The sequence below is a fragment of the Ascaphus truei genome, chromosome 1 (genome assembly GCF_040206685.1).
Source record: "Ascaphus truei isolate aAscTru1 chromosome 1, aAscTru1.hap1, whole genome shotgun sequence".
NCBI lineage: Eukaryota > Metazoa > Chordata > Amphibia > Anura > Ascaphidae > Ascaphus > Ascaphus truei.
In genome coordinates, this window is record NC_134483.1 from 164,912,241 (window position 1) to 164,925,810 (window position 13,570).

Sequence of the window (13,570 nt, forward strand, 5' to 3'; positions counted from 1 at the left end):
ATATTATAGTTGGTGCACTTAATGGATGTTACCTGCCGAGCGCTCCTGCGCTCGGGGCCGCAAAAAGACTTCACAAAGGATCCGACGACGCAGAGCTGCCTGTGATACCTTCCGGTGCGATCCCACCCGGATGGCTGATATGCCTGAAGAGGTCTGGTCCCAAACCTCTGGGATGGTGTTGTGACAGTCTCTGTTTCTTTAGCAGCTTCACTCACTAATGTGACAGGTTCCTATTCTAGGGCCTGTCCCTACATTACCTCTGACTGACTGTGACTCAGGGCCTATCTGGGCCTGGGGGTATACGGGCCTAGTGTAGAGGCTACTTGCCTCTCTACACACTGAGCTCCTTCCTCGTCCCCCTCCCGATCTTCTCTGCCTGTGTGCTCCCCTGCGCAACCTCCTACCTCTTCATGCAGAGTCTCCTATCGCCCTATTGGCTCCCTGGCGTCACCTGGTCTGGCTGAGGCTCTGGGACTTGTAGTCTCCAGGCCTAGGCCCCTTCCGATTGGCCCGTGCTTTGCGCGCTACGACAGCCACTCTCTGCTCATGCGCGACCTCTTATCTGACGCCATCGCCTCCGAGACTATCTGCGCATGCGCAAGTCCAAAACGCTCGGGCCGCCGCAGAGCTTCCGGTGTACCGAAACGCTCCCTGCACGCTCAGCAACCTTCCCTTATTCTCCCATTGCAGCGGAGATGAGGGTAAGCATGGGGGACCTGGCTACACTAAATTATGAACCGATTGATCAGCAAAGGTCCTGCTTACCAGGGTTCACTAAATGGCTGCCTTTCAGTCTCAAATCAATACTTCACTTAGTGTAACTCGGCAGCTACAATGTATCCTGATATTACTAAGGTAACATTATCTATTGTTACACTTTACAGCTCAAACTGCTGGGAACATTGGCAATAAATGATCACAAACCGGAAAGTGTTGCAAAAATGTTGCACTGCTGGGGACTTGTGCTAAAGCCTGCTATATAAATAAAAGGATTTTCAGTATATTAAATCAAATTAAAAATTGCATTGAGTTGAATTAAAAAAAAAAAAAAAAAAAAAAGGTAGTACGTATCTAATATTACAGAACTGATTTATTTTTCACATGTGGCCTGGTTCTGTCAATTCCAAGGGATGAATACTTAAATAGAATATTAAGAATTTTTTAGGATACAAAACTGCTCAGCTGCAGGTCCCTGAAATCCACGCCTCAAAAAGGCAACAATAACTAAATAATTCACTGAAAGACCTACCCCAATTGAAAAAAGTCCGGACCAAATTTCAAATAAAAAGTACAAAACAAATTCACCGGTAAATATACCAGAAAGTGACAAGTCAAAATGTAAAAAAATGAAAAGTCCCCATCTTGCACTAAAACTTTAATGGAAGACTTTTTTAGATGTTTCCCTATAAAATCTCAACTTTTTTGTACAATGGTGGCAGTACTTTGGGAGGCAGATAGAACACACTGACCCTGAGGAGTTGGAGACAGCAAAATGGTTAGGTTAGCATAGGTTAGGTTAGCATAGGTCATTTGACTTCTCAGTTTTTTTCCAATGATTGCCAGCTATTTTAGCTGCTCCTCCATTTGGGTCTCTATCATATTAAAAATGCCTCTGCCACTCCAATACATTTAAAAAAAACCCCAAAAAAACGACTCCCACCGCATCAATACATTTTTAAAAGACCCCCACACACCCCAATACATATTTAAAAAAATCAGGCAGCATGGCTAAAATCATCATATCTCCCCCAGCACCCCATATCATCATCCTCATATTCCCACCCCCTGCATCTCGCATCACCTTCATATCACCCCCCTGCATCTCACATCTCCCTCTTCCCCCCATATGCCTACCACAGGAGGCAGCGGCGGTGAGGACTGCACGCGCTTGATAGCAGCAGGCAGCGGAAGTGCCGCAGTGCTAGAGCGCGGCTGTGAGCGGGCTCTGGGGAAGGAGGAGAGCCAGGGGGAGGGGGAAGAGACAGGAAAGCTGTCGCCAGCTGCCAGCGGCAAGGCGGAACCCCTGGGACTGCTCCACGGAGCCTTAGGGTTCTGTGGAATCCTGGTTGAGAATCACAGCTCTAACCATAAGCAGTCTAAATATTTGAACTCAAAGCATATCAAACACCTTCTAGGTGTGCATCCTCATGCAGGTTAGGGCAATTATTGTGGTCCATATCTAGAGAGGAATCTGCGACAGAGTAACTGATATGCTGTAATTGGTTTGGTGTTTGCTTTTTCTTGTTATAGTTATCCATAATTTTCTCCATGAGACCACAAGTGAAACCATGGCCTCGTATTTAAGGGGTGTTGTAAAGTTGTATTCGTCTTATATCTGAGTAAGTAGGTAGATGAGTAAATGTAGAGAAGGAGAAAAACTGGAAGAGCAGTACTGTAGGTATCAAAAAAGTAGAAAGGAGGGTGCGTATCCCATAAAAAGATAATTTATTGGTCATGGAAAAACAGGGCAATGGAGAGCCCTACCAACGTTTCATGCTTCACAGAGCACTTTCTCAAGGTATACATATCACAACTTTATTAACACACATATATATATATATATATATATATATATATATATATATATATATATATATATATATATAATGTATGACACAAACTGACATAACAGCCAATACTCACAGCTCACATGCGATCCACCCACTTTGATTGCTAATGGTCTTCTGATGTGTATACACCTAATCAGTATATTCAGACACAGAGACGACAGTGATGAACTCCGCCCCCAACTACCAATCCGGAGACATGCGTGGTCTAGCAACCCCCAGTAGTACGCGCTTGCGCAGTAACCAACTGAGGGAGAGTGTAGAGGGAGAAAGGGTGTGGCCCGGGATTAAAGGGGTTACACCCCATTTGGCCATCCCCTGACCTCCCCCAGGAGTCAAAGGGTTAACTGGGCTAAGACCCAGAATGGTGATTTAACCCCTGTAATGACATGTACATGTGTATTCCCCTGTTTCCCCTGTTTTATTGTAACAACTGGTCTGCAGCCCACACACACTGGGATCCATCCGGGAGCACAAGGTTTAATAATTGTATAGTGATTATAGCCCTGTGTGTAGATTTTCCCGCCTTTTCAGGCACCATTTTGCAGGTTCCCATAGGCCGCCATTAGGGCTCAATGCTTTTTAATGATGAATCTTGCTGTGGAGTCCGGTTCCTGAGAAGACCAGCAGAGTGCGTCCGAGAGGGAGAGCGGCGGTTTCCCATTGAAAGTCTATGGGCTCATTGACTTCAATGGAGAAACCCTCGAAAGAGCTGCTGTCCAAACCGCTTAACCGCAAAGCGGATACATTTTCAATAGGAGAGCTTTGATCACTTACAAGTCAAGTTCAACGACAAGTGGCGTGGGAATAAACAGTTCTGGGGGCCCTAGAAATAAAAGTCTTTCTATCCCTAGTTCCTAGGCTTCCCCCCACTCGACCACAACCGGGTCCCCGTATCCTGGACCCCCGATAAGGGTCGAACCCATAAGAGCGGGCCGCGCCATAGGTTCCAATGGCGGCGGCCGAACCGGCTCAGGAAAACGGCTAAGTGTGAGAAGCTGAATTTTGGTATTCCATAGCTCCGGTTCAGGAGGGTCCAGAGAGTCAGGGTTTGGGGTATCTGTAGCCACTGCTCCGGCATCACTGCAGAACCATCCTTGACCCTCTGAGACCAACCCGACGGAGTATGGACCCCTTTGAATGTTCGGGATTTTTCCCATAGACTCCAATGGCGGCCAAACCCCAGTGACCGGCTACGGCGGAAAACTCCCATTGACTTCAACGGCGGCATCGCCCCATTGAAAGTCTATGGCGGGATTCCCATAGCCGCCCATGGTGGCGGATTGCCATTGAAAGTCTATGGCGGCGAAGCCCGTTGTTTTCAATGGGGATTTAGTGAAAAAACGTGATTTCTTTTAGCGGATACTTTTGTATTAAAATGTAAAACGGTTTTAAGTGTATTTGTGTATCTCCGGTTTCCCAGGTCGTATCAGGTCGCAAATTGGACCATAGGGTGTCCCAGTTCCGGCATTGGGAACTGGGAAGTTTGGACCTGCAGGACCCAAAGGAACCGGATATTTTAATATGTTCATGTTTTATCCAACATACTGTATTCCAAGATATGGGTAAAACTCAGAGGAAATTCCTTTGCATACCAGAGTATCATAAGGCCAGAAAGGCGACCCCATGTCTAGGACCTGAGTATGTTTCAAAGGATTCTGTCACCTCCACTGTTTGCATGAGGGTGGAGACTCCTCAAACCAGAGTAGTCTTCAAGTGTTCCATTTCACACCTCACAACAAAGGATTTCCTGCCCTGTACTCCATTTGGTAGACTAGCTGGCATTCCTGATATAGAGGAGGGGTTATAGAAATGGGACCCCCGAGCTCTACTGCGCATATCCCAACTGGCCAGGGGGCATAGGTCAAAAAGTGTTCCCACGTTAACCAATGGCTAGAGGTAATTGAGCACCAAGCCCAGGTACTCAATGTTAAGGATAGGGCACAAAAGGTTTATAAACTGATGTTCACCCTGTATCCTTGGTCTTCAATTTATCATCTGAATGCTACATGATTGCGAGAGAATTGCTATACTCCATACTTCTCATTCCCCAACCCCAAAGTAAGTGTACTTCTTGTTTGTTACTGTATTATTCGTGTGTTCACCTATCCAAAGGAATAAATATACTTTATTATATCTAAGACTCGTTTCAGTTCAGACCCAGTGATAAATATATATCATCTGTTATATATATTTATGTGACCTTATACAGCCTGCCATATTCTCACCGTGACAGAGAGTCCTCAATGTCAATGGAGGCCGTGCGGCGTGGGGAGAGTGCGTCATCAAATGGCCCTGACTGTATACCTCACTAGAGCTCTAAGTGCGCGCGCAACTGCGCTCTGCAAGACACTAGCAGCAGACACAGTGAGCTCCGGACCATCGGCGGAGTGCGCTTGCGCAATACCAACCGTCGCGTCAGAGGCTCACAGAACACCCCAAGTGCGGGGTGGGAGAATGAAAAGCCAGAGCGCAGAATTATGCGCAGCACAGAGGGTGAACACATAGTGTGCTGTGAAATACAAACACAACATTATTAAAATCAATAAACTTAAAATATATATTAACAAAGAAAACATATTTGTAGAAACCCCCTGTCTTAATCTCTTCTAAATGATGTTAATCGACCAGAAGGGGTAAATAAAAACTATCACTTGACATATGTATAGTCAAACCAACATCCTGATTTGTTTAGGGAGCTGATGATGGTGAGTAAATAGAGTGGATATAGAATGGCAAGCAATGAACATGAAATTGAGTGGAGAAACCTAATATAATGTGATGATAAGATGTTATTTGTCTTGAAAGGTTCCCCCATACATATCTGCCCATGGTTGCTTAGCACATATATCCACTATATAACCTTAGCTAGTACATCCAGCTGTTGAAACATAACAAAGTGTATAACAGATATACATATAATTGACAGGAAAAAATACTCTATCATAGCTTCCAAGATCATTTTGAAGCTTATTAAACAAACAAGTACAAAAAGATGTAAGAGCAACCAGTTAAATTGAGGAGAGCAACATATTGAGGAAACATTTTGAATGAATGACATCCTCAAAAAAGCACCTTAATAGAAGGGCATCTTGTTAAAAAATAAAAATAAAAGAAAGAAGACTGAAAAGAGAAGGCATAATCAAGACAATAATATTTACCATGTAATCATAAATCAGATTGTATTAAGTTACATGATTACATAATAGACCAACTCAAAACAAAAAATTAAAAAGGGGGCAAAAAAAAACCTACCAAATCAAAAATAATGATCAAGAGCCAATTGAGATATATGTTCAAATTGCATTAAACATTCCATTCATCAAGTTATGTTAAGAATTATATTGAAAATTTTAATGTACAGGTGCAGTGCACATGCATAAGTGCAATCCATGGGTGGCTCAATATTAAAGGGTGTTCACTATGGGATCATGATCCATATTCTGACAAAACCTACCCAAAAGATAAAGGGTGGTCTAGTTATCCAGAAACGGACCCAGATCCCAATCAGTGTTAAGGCCAGAAGGAACCCTTGTTTTGATAGTAAATATCCAAAAGAGTTCTCGTCGATTCAGCGCATTCAATTTGTCACCACCTCTGATGGAACAAGATACTTGTTAAATTCCCATAAAGGAAAAACCTGACAAGCCTCCCTGACTACAACATGAGAAGTGGTTAGATACAGGGTGCAGAAGATCACCTCTTTCAATTAGGCGCACATGTTCCATAATTCTAACCTTAAGGGCTCGAATGGTTCGCCCAATGTATTGTTTTCCACAGCAGCAGGTCAGGAGGTAAACAACAAATGTTGTATTGCAATTAATAAATGTCCTAGATTTATAACACTGACCTGTCACTGCGGATGAGAAATCTGACCCTGTCTCCATGTATCTTCAGACTTTACATTTGGAGCATCTAAAGGAACCAACCGAGAGAGGGTTTCTAATCATATCAACAGGGGATTGGAAAAGACTTGGGGACACCGAATTTGAAATAGTTTTAGCACGTCTAAAGACAAATTTAGGTCCCTCATTGAAAATGTCCTTGAGGGTAGGATCTACAGATAGAACATTCCAATGTTTTCTAACTATCTGCTTAATCTGTTCGGATTGTACACTGTATTGAGTGATAAACAGAGGTGTCTGTGTTACTGTATTCTTTTTTGTCTTTATTGTCTCCTCCGTTTTATTTCTAAACAGAGAGGATCTCTCCATAAGGGCAACTTCCTCAAGTGTCTTTTCCAAGTCGCCCCTATTGTAGCCTCTAGCTGTAAATCTTTCTAAAAGGTCCCTTGACTGTTTGTTGAAATCATCAAGTGAAGAACAATTCCGCTTTATGCGTAGAAATTGTCCCTTGGGGATTCCTTTAATTAATGACCTGGATGAGTAAATGTAGCCTGGGAAGGTGACGAGTAGATTTTCTCACAAATAATTCAGTATTTATCATTCCAGCTTTTTTTCCATAGAAGAATTTTTGTTGTGTAATAAAAAATTTGCACATCCAAATACTAAAGTTATTTTTATGTGGCAAAATTCGGGAACAGTAACACCTATGTATTGCTGACATCAGAAGTAGACTGTGGGGAGCAGACTAACGACGGATAGCACAGATTTTATATGGATGTGGCACCAGAGTCATCTTAAACACATATTTCAGGTTGACCTCTGTCACTCCTTGTGGCAGCTGGAAGCTGAACGCTCGCAGGAGACTGGTGAAGAAAAGCAGGAGCTCAATCCTGGCCAATTGCTCCCCCAAACAAACTCGGTGTCCTGTGGCAAGAAGTAACAGACACGCATTAAAATGTAATAAATGGGGGTAAAATCATTTAAACAGGTGCCTTATTCCCTTCTAAATTTCATTTGAACACAGAAGAGATTATGGATTTTATTAATGCACAGAAGAGTCTGAAATTGTGGGTCTTCTGATTCAACCTTTACCCATGAAAATTAAAATACCACTATACGTATCCATATAGCACATTACCATATTATACGTCTTCAACTTACAGGAATGAAAAGAAAGAAAAACAAAAAAGGAGCCTATATGCCCCCATATTATTGCATCTGCTGACAACCACTGAAGGTTTCCACCTAAAGAAATCCAGCACCTAAAACCATAAACTGAGAAACCACTACAGTGAGAAAGGCTCTTATTTTGGATATTATAATGTAATAGCTTTGAGCCACAGAGGGTCTATGTGTTATTTTCTTGATAAGACGTTTCAGTAGATAATGCTGTTTGTTCATTACAAGATGGGGTGTGCTTCTCTAAACATGTCACGTACATACACACCACTTGGAAATATAAGGAAAATTAATTATGCTCCAATGCAGGGTACCAGACTTCAATCAGGTGTTACCAGCCATTCAAGTCAATGGCAGTTAACACCCGACCAGGGAACGATATCCCACATTGGTGCTTAGAGACTTCCGACATACGTTTAGTGAAAATTTTGCAAAAAAATAAAGTTGGAGAATATTGCCAAATACTGGTGAATTTTACCATTGACTGTGTTAAAAAAAATTGTGGAATATATAATGGTCATTCCTGTTTTATTTTCACTGATTTAATGGACCTTACTGACTTAAAAGAAAGTGAATTCTGCCTGAGTTACAGAAGAACAACAAATGCTTCTTGAGACATCTCATTCACACATTCAGCCGACCAGTCACCATGTTTATTACGTATCTGTATAATTTCTGGAAAATGTCAGACACTCACCTGCAGAGAACGGTAAAAAGGCCTCGTTCATCAAAAAGTTCCCCTCTTTGTCCAAGAAGTGGTTGGGGCTGAACTGATTAGGAGTCTCCCAGTGCTGTGGATCATGCAGCACAGAATCCAGATTGGGCAGAATCATTGTATCCTGGGGATAATAAGAAGTGACTTTTTGTGGCAGAGTTGCTTCAGTGTTTGGTATATTCCCCTCTCTTGCATAGTGCGTGCACACTCTGCAAAGTACTACCCATGCTGTATTGTATCAGAGATTTGGGGGAAGTCTCGCTGATGGGTGAACAAAACATCCCTCTTTATTTCCTGACATGTTGCCTGGCATGGTTGCAACAGGGGGGGGGGGGGGGGGTACATCAATTTTAATAACCAACCTGTGTATTCAAGGTACACAGCTGTGAATCAGACACCAATCCCATTGTAAGAGTAGAGGTGACCGGCGCATCCAAGATAGAACAGTCCCATAGGTGCATATATAAAACTGCCTGGACCTCTGTACTGAGGTTGTGAGTAATTAGAATTCCCTAAAAGGGAGAGGGGACTAGTACATAGTGTGCAATGACATATATGTTAGTACATAAGTTGTCCCATAGGCTATACATATAGAATAATAAGCATAAACCCACAGGGGTTACTCACTGTTCAGCTTCACTTATCCTCCAGTCTGGTCCAATTGTGGTAGCTTCATAAAGCGGCGGGCTAATCCACCAGCAAGGTAATAGAGCAAGGAAAAGGGCAAAAAAGGCAGCGCACTGCCAAAAACCAGGAGGAGGCTCACAAGTACTTTAAAGGGTTTATTCCATTAGAGGATCAAATATATCCCCAGAGAGCAACAAAAAAACACCACACCAACGCGTTTCGGGCCGTGTGCCCTTTCTCAATGTGTATATACACCTATATAAAAAAATACACCTATATACACCTTGAGAAAGGGCACATGGCCCGAAACGCGTTGGTGTGGTGTTTTTTTTGTTGCTCTCTGGGGATATGTTTGATCCTCTAATGGAATAAACCCTTTAAAGTACTTGTGAGCCTCCTCCTGGTTTTTGGCAGTGCGCTGCCTTTTTTGCCTTTTTCCTTACCAATCCCATTGTATATAACCAAGCTAATCATGGTTGCATCCCTATGGAATAATGGCAACTTCCATTATGTAACTATACTGTGCATATTATACTGTATGCAGCATAAAGGATCGACATTTTGCAATATATTTGAAAATCATCTGCATAGGTAATGTAGTTTAGGTCAAGACGGTCTTGAATACATTTTGCCTGGGGTTCAGCCTTTGCTGAATCTATATGACTTGAACCTTAAGTTGGACTCGTATGGAGGGCCAGTATGTGTTGAAGTGTGTTCCTTGCAATTATATCCATGTATGTCTCATTGAGTACAAATAAAATAAATGAGTCCTTTTGCTTCACCTCATGGAGTTCCAGACAGTCTCAAATTCATCATTACCAATGAATTAGAGAACACACATTAATGCACTTAGTTTACACCTTAAATTGAATATTGGTTGTTTATTCCAAAACTAACTTAAAATCCCTATGTAGGAATCACCTGTAAAACGCGTATATGTTCCTAACCCTATTAATACATTTGTAATATTCATTTCTAGCTGCTCTTGGATAACACATGTGGAATCACATTCAATGCAAAAAAACACCTGCTGGATATTATAGGATCTGTGTCTATTATATTGCATCATGCTAGAATCTCTACCTACCTTCTCCAAAGAAAATCCATTAAGAGTAACATTCTTTGTACTGCATCTTGGAACTCCCACAGCTGCAATATTCCCATAGCGCTGAATCTCATGAATTACTGCGTTGGTGTAAGGAAGCCTCTTCCTGTCTTCGTAATAGACCAATTGAGAGCCTTCAAGAACAGAATCCAGCTCCTTCTGTACCTTCTCTGTAAAGGATAATGAGCTCGATTTAAACTTTTGCAAGACATGGTTCCACATAGTAACATATATTAGACCAACAACAAAACACTCCACTTTACCTATAATTCTTAACCCTTGTTGAAACTCAGAAGTTAAACAAAGAAGTGTCATTTTGCACAATTGTCTTTTGATATTAATCCCTTTCAGTGCCTCAGCCACTCACCTTGTACATCAGGATAAGCCACCATGTAGAGAAGAGCCCACTGCATGGTGGTGGCTGTAGTTTCTGTCCCAGCTGAAAAGAAATCAATCACAACTTGGATCATATTGGCCTCATCAAATGTGGATCCTGGCTCACTCTTTGTCTGTAGATGATAAAAAAAAGGTTTTTAGTTGCTGCAACTGTATTATTTATTAGTAAAATAAAATCATCTAATATATATTGGACATTATCTGTGTTAATATCCATACTGGAAGATAGGTGAGATACAATTAATTTGCAAGAGAAATGTATGTGCATGTATTTAGTTTGCGTTTGTTGAATTAAAAACACAATTAAAATGTACTGTAGAGAACATTATAAAAACCCCAAAGACCTGAAAAGCCGACAGTACAGGGCAACATGCTGAGTGACACCCTTGTATCTTATTAATACATTCAGTTGTGTGTTTAGTTAGTAATAAACAAGTTATTTACTTTTATTATCTGGGCCAGATAGTGATCAATTACATCTTGAGGCTCCTCCGGTGACCTGTTCTCCTGATGGATTCGGATCTCCTTTCTTATAACATTTTCTATATATTCCTTCTTAACAAAGGCCTCCTGGTGGGGACCTGGTATATGTCGCATTAGCCAAGGGAAAGCATCATACATCTAGTGGATATAAAATATAGGATTTACTATGAAATAGTTTGAAACAGACAACAAAATGTAAATATAATATTTGTTGTATTTGTCACTTACAATCCCCCACTTGGAGCTCATGCTTTCAAGTAATGTATTGTTGCATGCAACCAACTTCTGGAAGGTCAAGTCATCAATAGAGAAACGATGGCCAAATACCACAGCAGACATGACATTTGCGACAGCATGGATAATGATATATGAGGGGTCCATTGGTTTCCCTATAGGTATTAAACACAGTTCGTCATTGGGACACAGCAGGAAGCTTGTGCTTTGCATATCATAACCAACTGGCAATACCCTACTACCCTTTGGCAAAAAATATTGGGTGCAAGAGTTACCTTGTCAAATAGTAATGACTTGTAGTGGTCTTGTAGCCATTTTGGTGCTGCAGAAGTGTAGGATCATTTCACAGTGATGCCTTTGTCATGTATGCCTTTATTTATATAGCGCCATTAATGTACATAGCGCTTCAAGGCAGTAATAGTGACAATCATATAAATAATAAGATATAAATAACACAAAGGGAAGAAGTGCTTCAGACAGAAAAGTAACATTTAGGAAAAGGAGTCCCTTCTCCAAAGGGCTTATAATCTAATGTTGTTGATAGGAAGAACATAGAGAGACAGTAGGAGGGCATTCTGGTAAGTGTGTCTGCAAGGGGCCAAGATTCATGTACGAGGTGTTAATTATCAGCCATGGAGCTACTCATATGCTTCCTTAAGCAGGTGTGTTTTAAGGTGGGTCTTAAAGGCAGATAGAGAGGGTGCTAGTCGGATATTGAGGCGAAGGGCATTCCAGAGGAGTCGGGCAGTCAGTGAGAAGGGTTTAAGGTGGGAGAGGGCTTTAGATACAAAAGGGTAGAGAGAAAACATCTTTGAGCAGAACACAAGAGCCGAAATGGTGTAGGTGTATAGCGAGAAATGAGGGCTGAGATGTAAGGAGGAGCAGAAGAGTATAAAGCTTTAAAAAAGGAGGAGAATTGAGTGTGTGATACGGGATTTGATAGGTTGCCAGGAGAGGAATTTCAGCAGAGGAGATGCTGAGACAGATTTAGGAATGAGTAGAGTGATTCTGGCCGCAGCGTCAAAGAGATTGTAGGGGAGATAGGTGGGAGGCAGGAAGGCTGGACAGCAGGAGGTTACAGAAATCAAGACGGGAGAGAATGAGGGCCTGAGTCAAAGTTGTAGCAGTCGAACAACAGAGGAAAATGCGTATCTTTGTAATATTGCGGAGGAAAAAGCGACAGGTTTAAGAAATGTTTTGAATGTGAGAAAAGAATGTGAGAGAGGAGTCGAGTGTGACCCCTAGGCAGCGTGCTTGGGCTACTGGGTGAATGATGGTATTTCCAACAGTAATGTAGAAGGAGGAAATAGGGCCAGGTTTGGGAGGAAGTATGAGGAGCTCTATTTTTGCCATGTTTAGTTTAAGTCGGTGGAGGGCTATCCATGATGATATAGGCGACACACATTCAGAAACTTTAGTCTGTACCGCAGGTGTACGGTCAGGGGTAGAAAAGTAAATATGTGTCGTCAGCATAGAGGTGATATTTGAACCCAAAAGATGTGATTAGGTCACCTAGAGAGAGTGTGTAAAGAGAAAAGAGAAGGGGTCTCAGGACAGAGCCCTGGGGTATGGAGAATGTGAAGAAGAAGAGAGTGGTCCATAGTATCAAATGCTGCAGAGACGTCGAGTAATATGAGAAGAGTGTAATGACTTCTGTCTTTGGCAGCATGGAGGTCATTAGTTATTTTACCGAGGGCTGTTTCAGTGGAGTGAGCAGTGCGGATGCCAGATTGTAGAGGGTCTAGGAGAGAATAGGTGTTGAGAAAATGGAGCAAGCAAGAGATTACAAGACGTTCAGGGTGTTTAGAGGCAAAAGGCAGGAGGGAGACAGGTTGATAGTTAGAAAGACAGGTAGGGTTAAGCTTGCTGTTTTTGAGTAATGGCATCTTTATAGATGTGGATGTACACAAGCTTTATATAGATTTCAAAAGTCACTTCTTGGGATAGAGAATACATCAAATGTATTTCAATTAATTACTTGTGTATACGGGCCTGGTCAGTCAAAGGACCCAGCCCTCTGCCAATAACTCTACATTGTATGGGCGCGTTTCTGCTCTGATGCCCGGGGCCTCCATTTGTGGGCCTCTAGCAATCCTATTCCTCAACCTGTAGGGCCCTCCCCGTCACTGCAATGGCTCATCCACCGCCTGGGCCTTTAGGGTCCTTCATCCGGCTTTGGCGCTTCTTTCGTGTACCTCTAGCAGGCCCATCTGAGGGCACCAGGTAAGCCCAATTCCCCCTTATACTCCCCCGAAGTGTATTACCCATTAAACTCTCCCCTCCCTCCAATCCAATTACGACCTTATGGACCCCTCCAGCCCATTAATCCTTTATACCCCCCCATGCACATTATCCCCTTATGCCCCTCCCAAGCCCATTAAACTCTTATACCCACCCAAGCCAATTACCCCTTATGCTT

General features: G+C 42.3%; 1 protein-coding gene across 1 annotated transcript in view; it reads right to left on the reverse strand.

The window, feature by feature from the left end:
- Nucleotides 1-6,842: 6,842 nt before the first annotated feature.
- LOC142493446 (cytochrome P450 2J4-like) overlaps nt 6,843-13,570 on the reverse strand; it is a 33,807-nt gene continuing 27,079 nt past the window's right edge. The window contains exons 4-9 of the mRNA XM_075597517.1: nt 11,146-11,306; nt 10,879-11,055; nt 10,406-10,547; nt 10,021-10,208; nt 8,289-8,430; nt 6,843-7,336 (exon numbers count right to left, since the gene is read on the reverse strand). Of these exons, the coding sequence (XP_075453632.1) occupies nt 7,158-7,336; nt 8,289-8,430; nt 10,021-10,208; nt 10,406-10,547; nt 10,879-11,055; nt 11,146-11,306 (989 nt within the window). The 3' untranslated portion in view covers nt 6,843-7,157. The remainder of the gene's footprint in view (nt 7,337-8,288; nt 8,431-10,020; nt 10,209-10,405; nt 10,548-10,878; nt 11,056-11,145; nt 11,307-13,570) is intronic.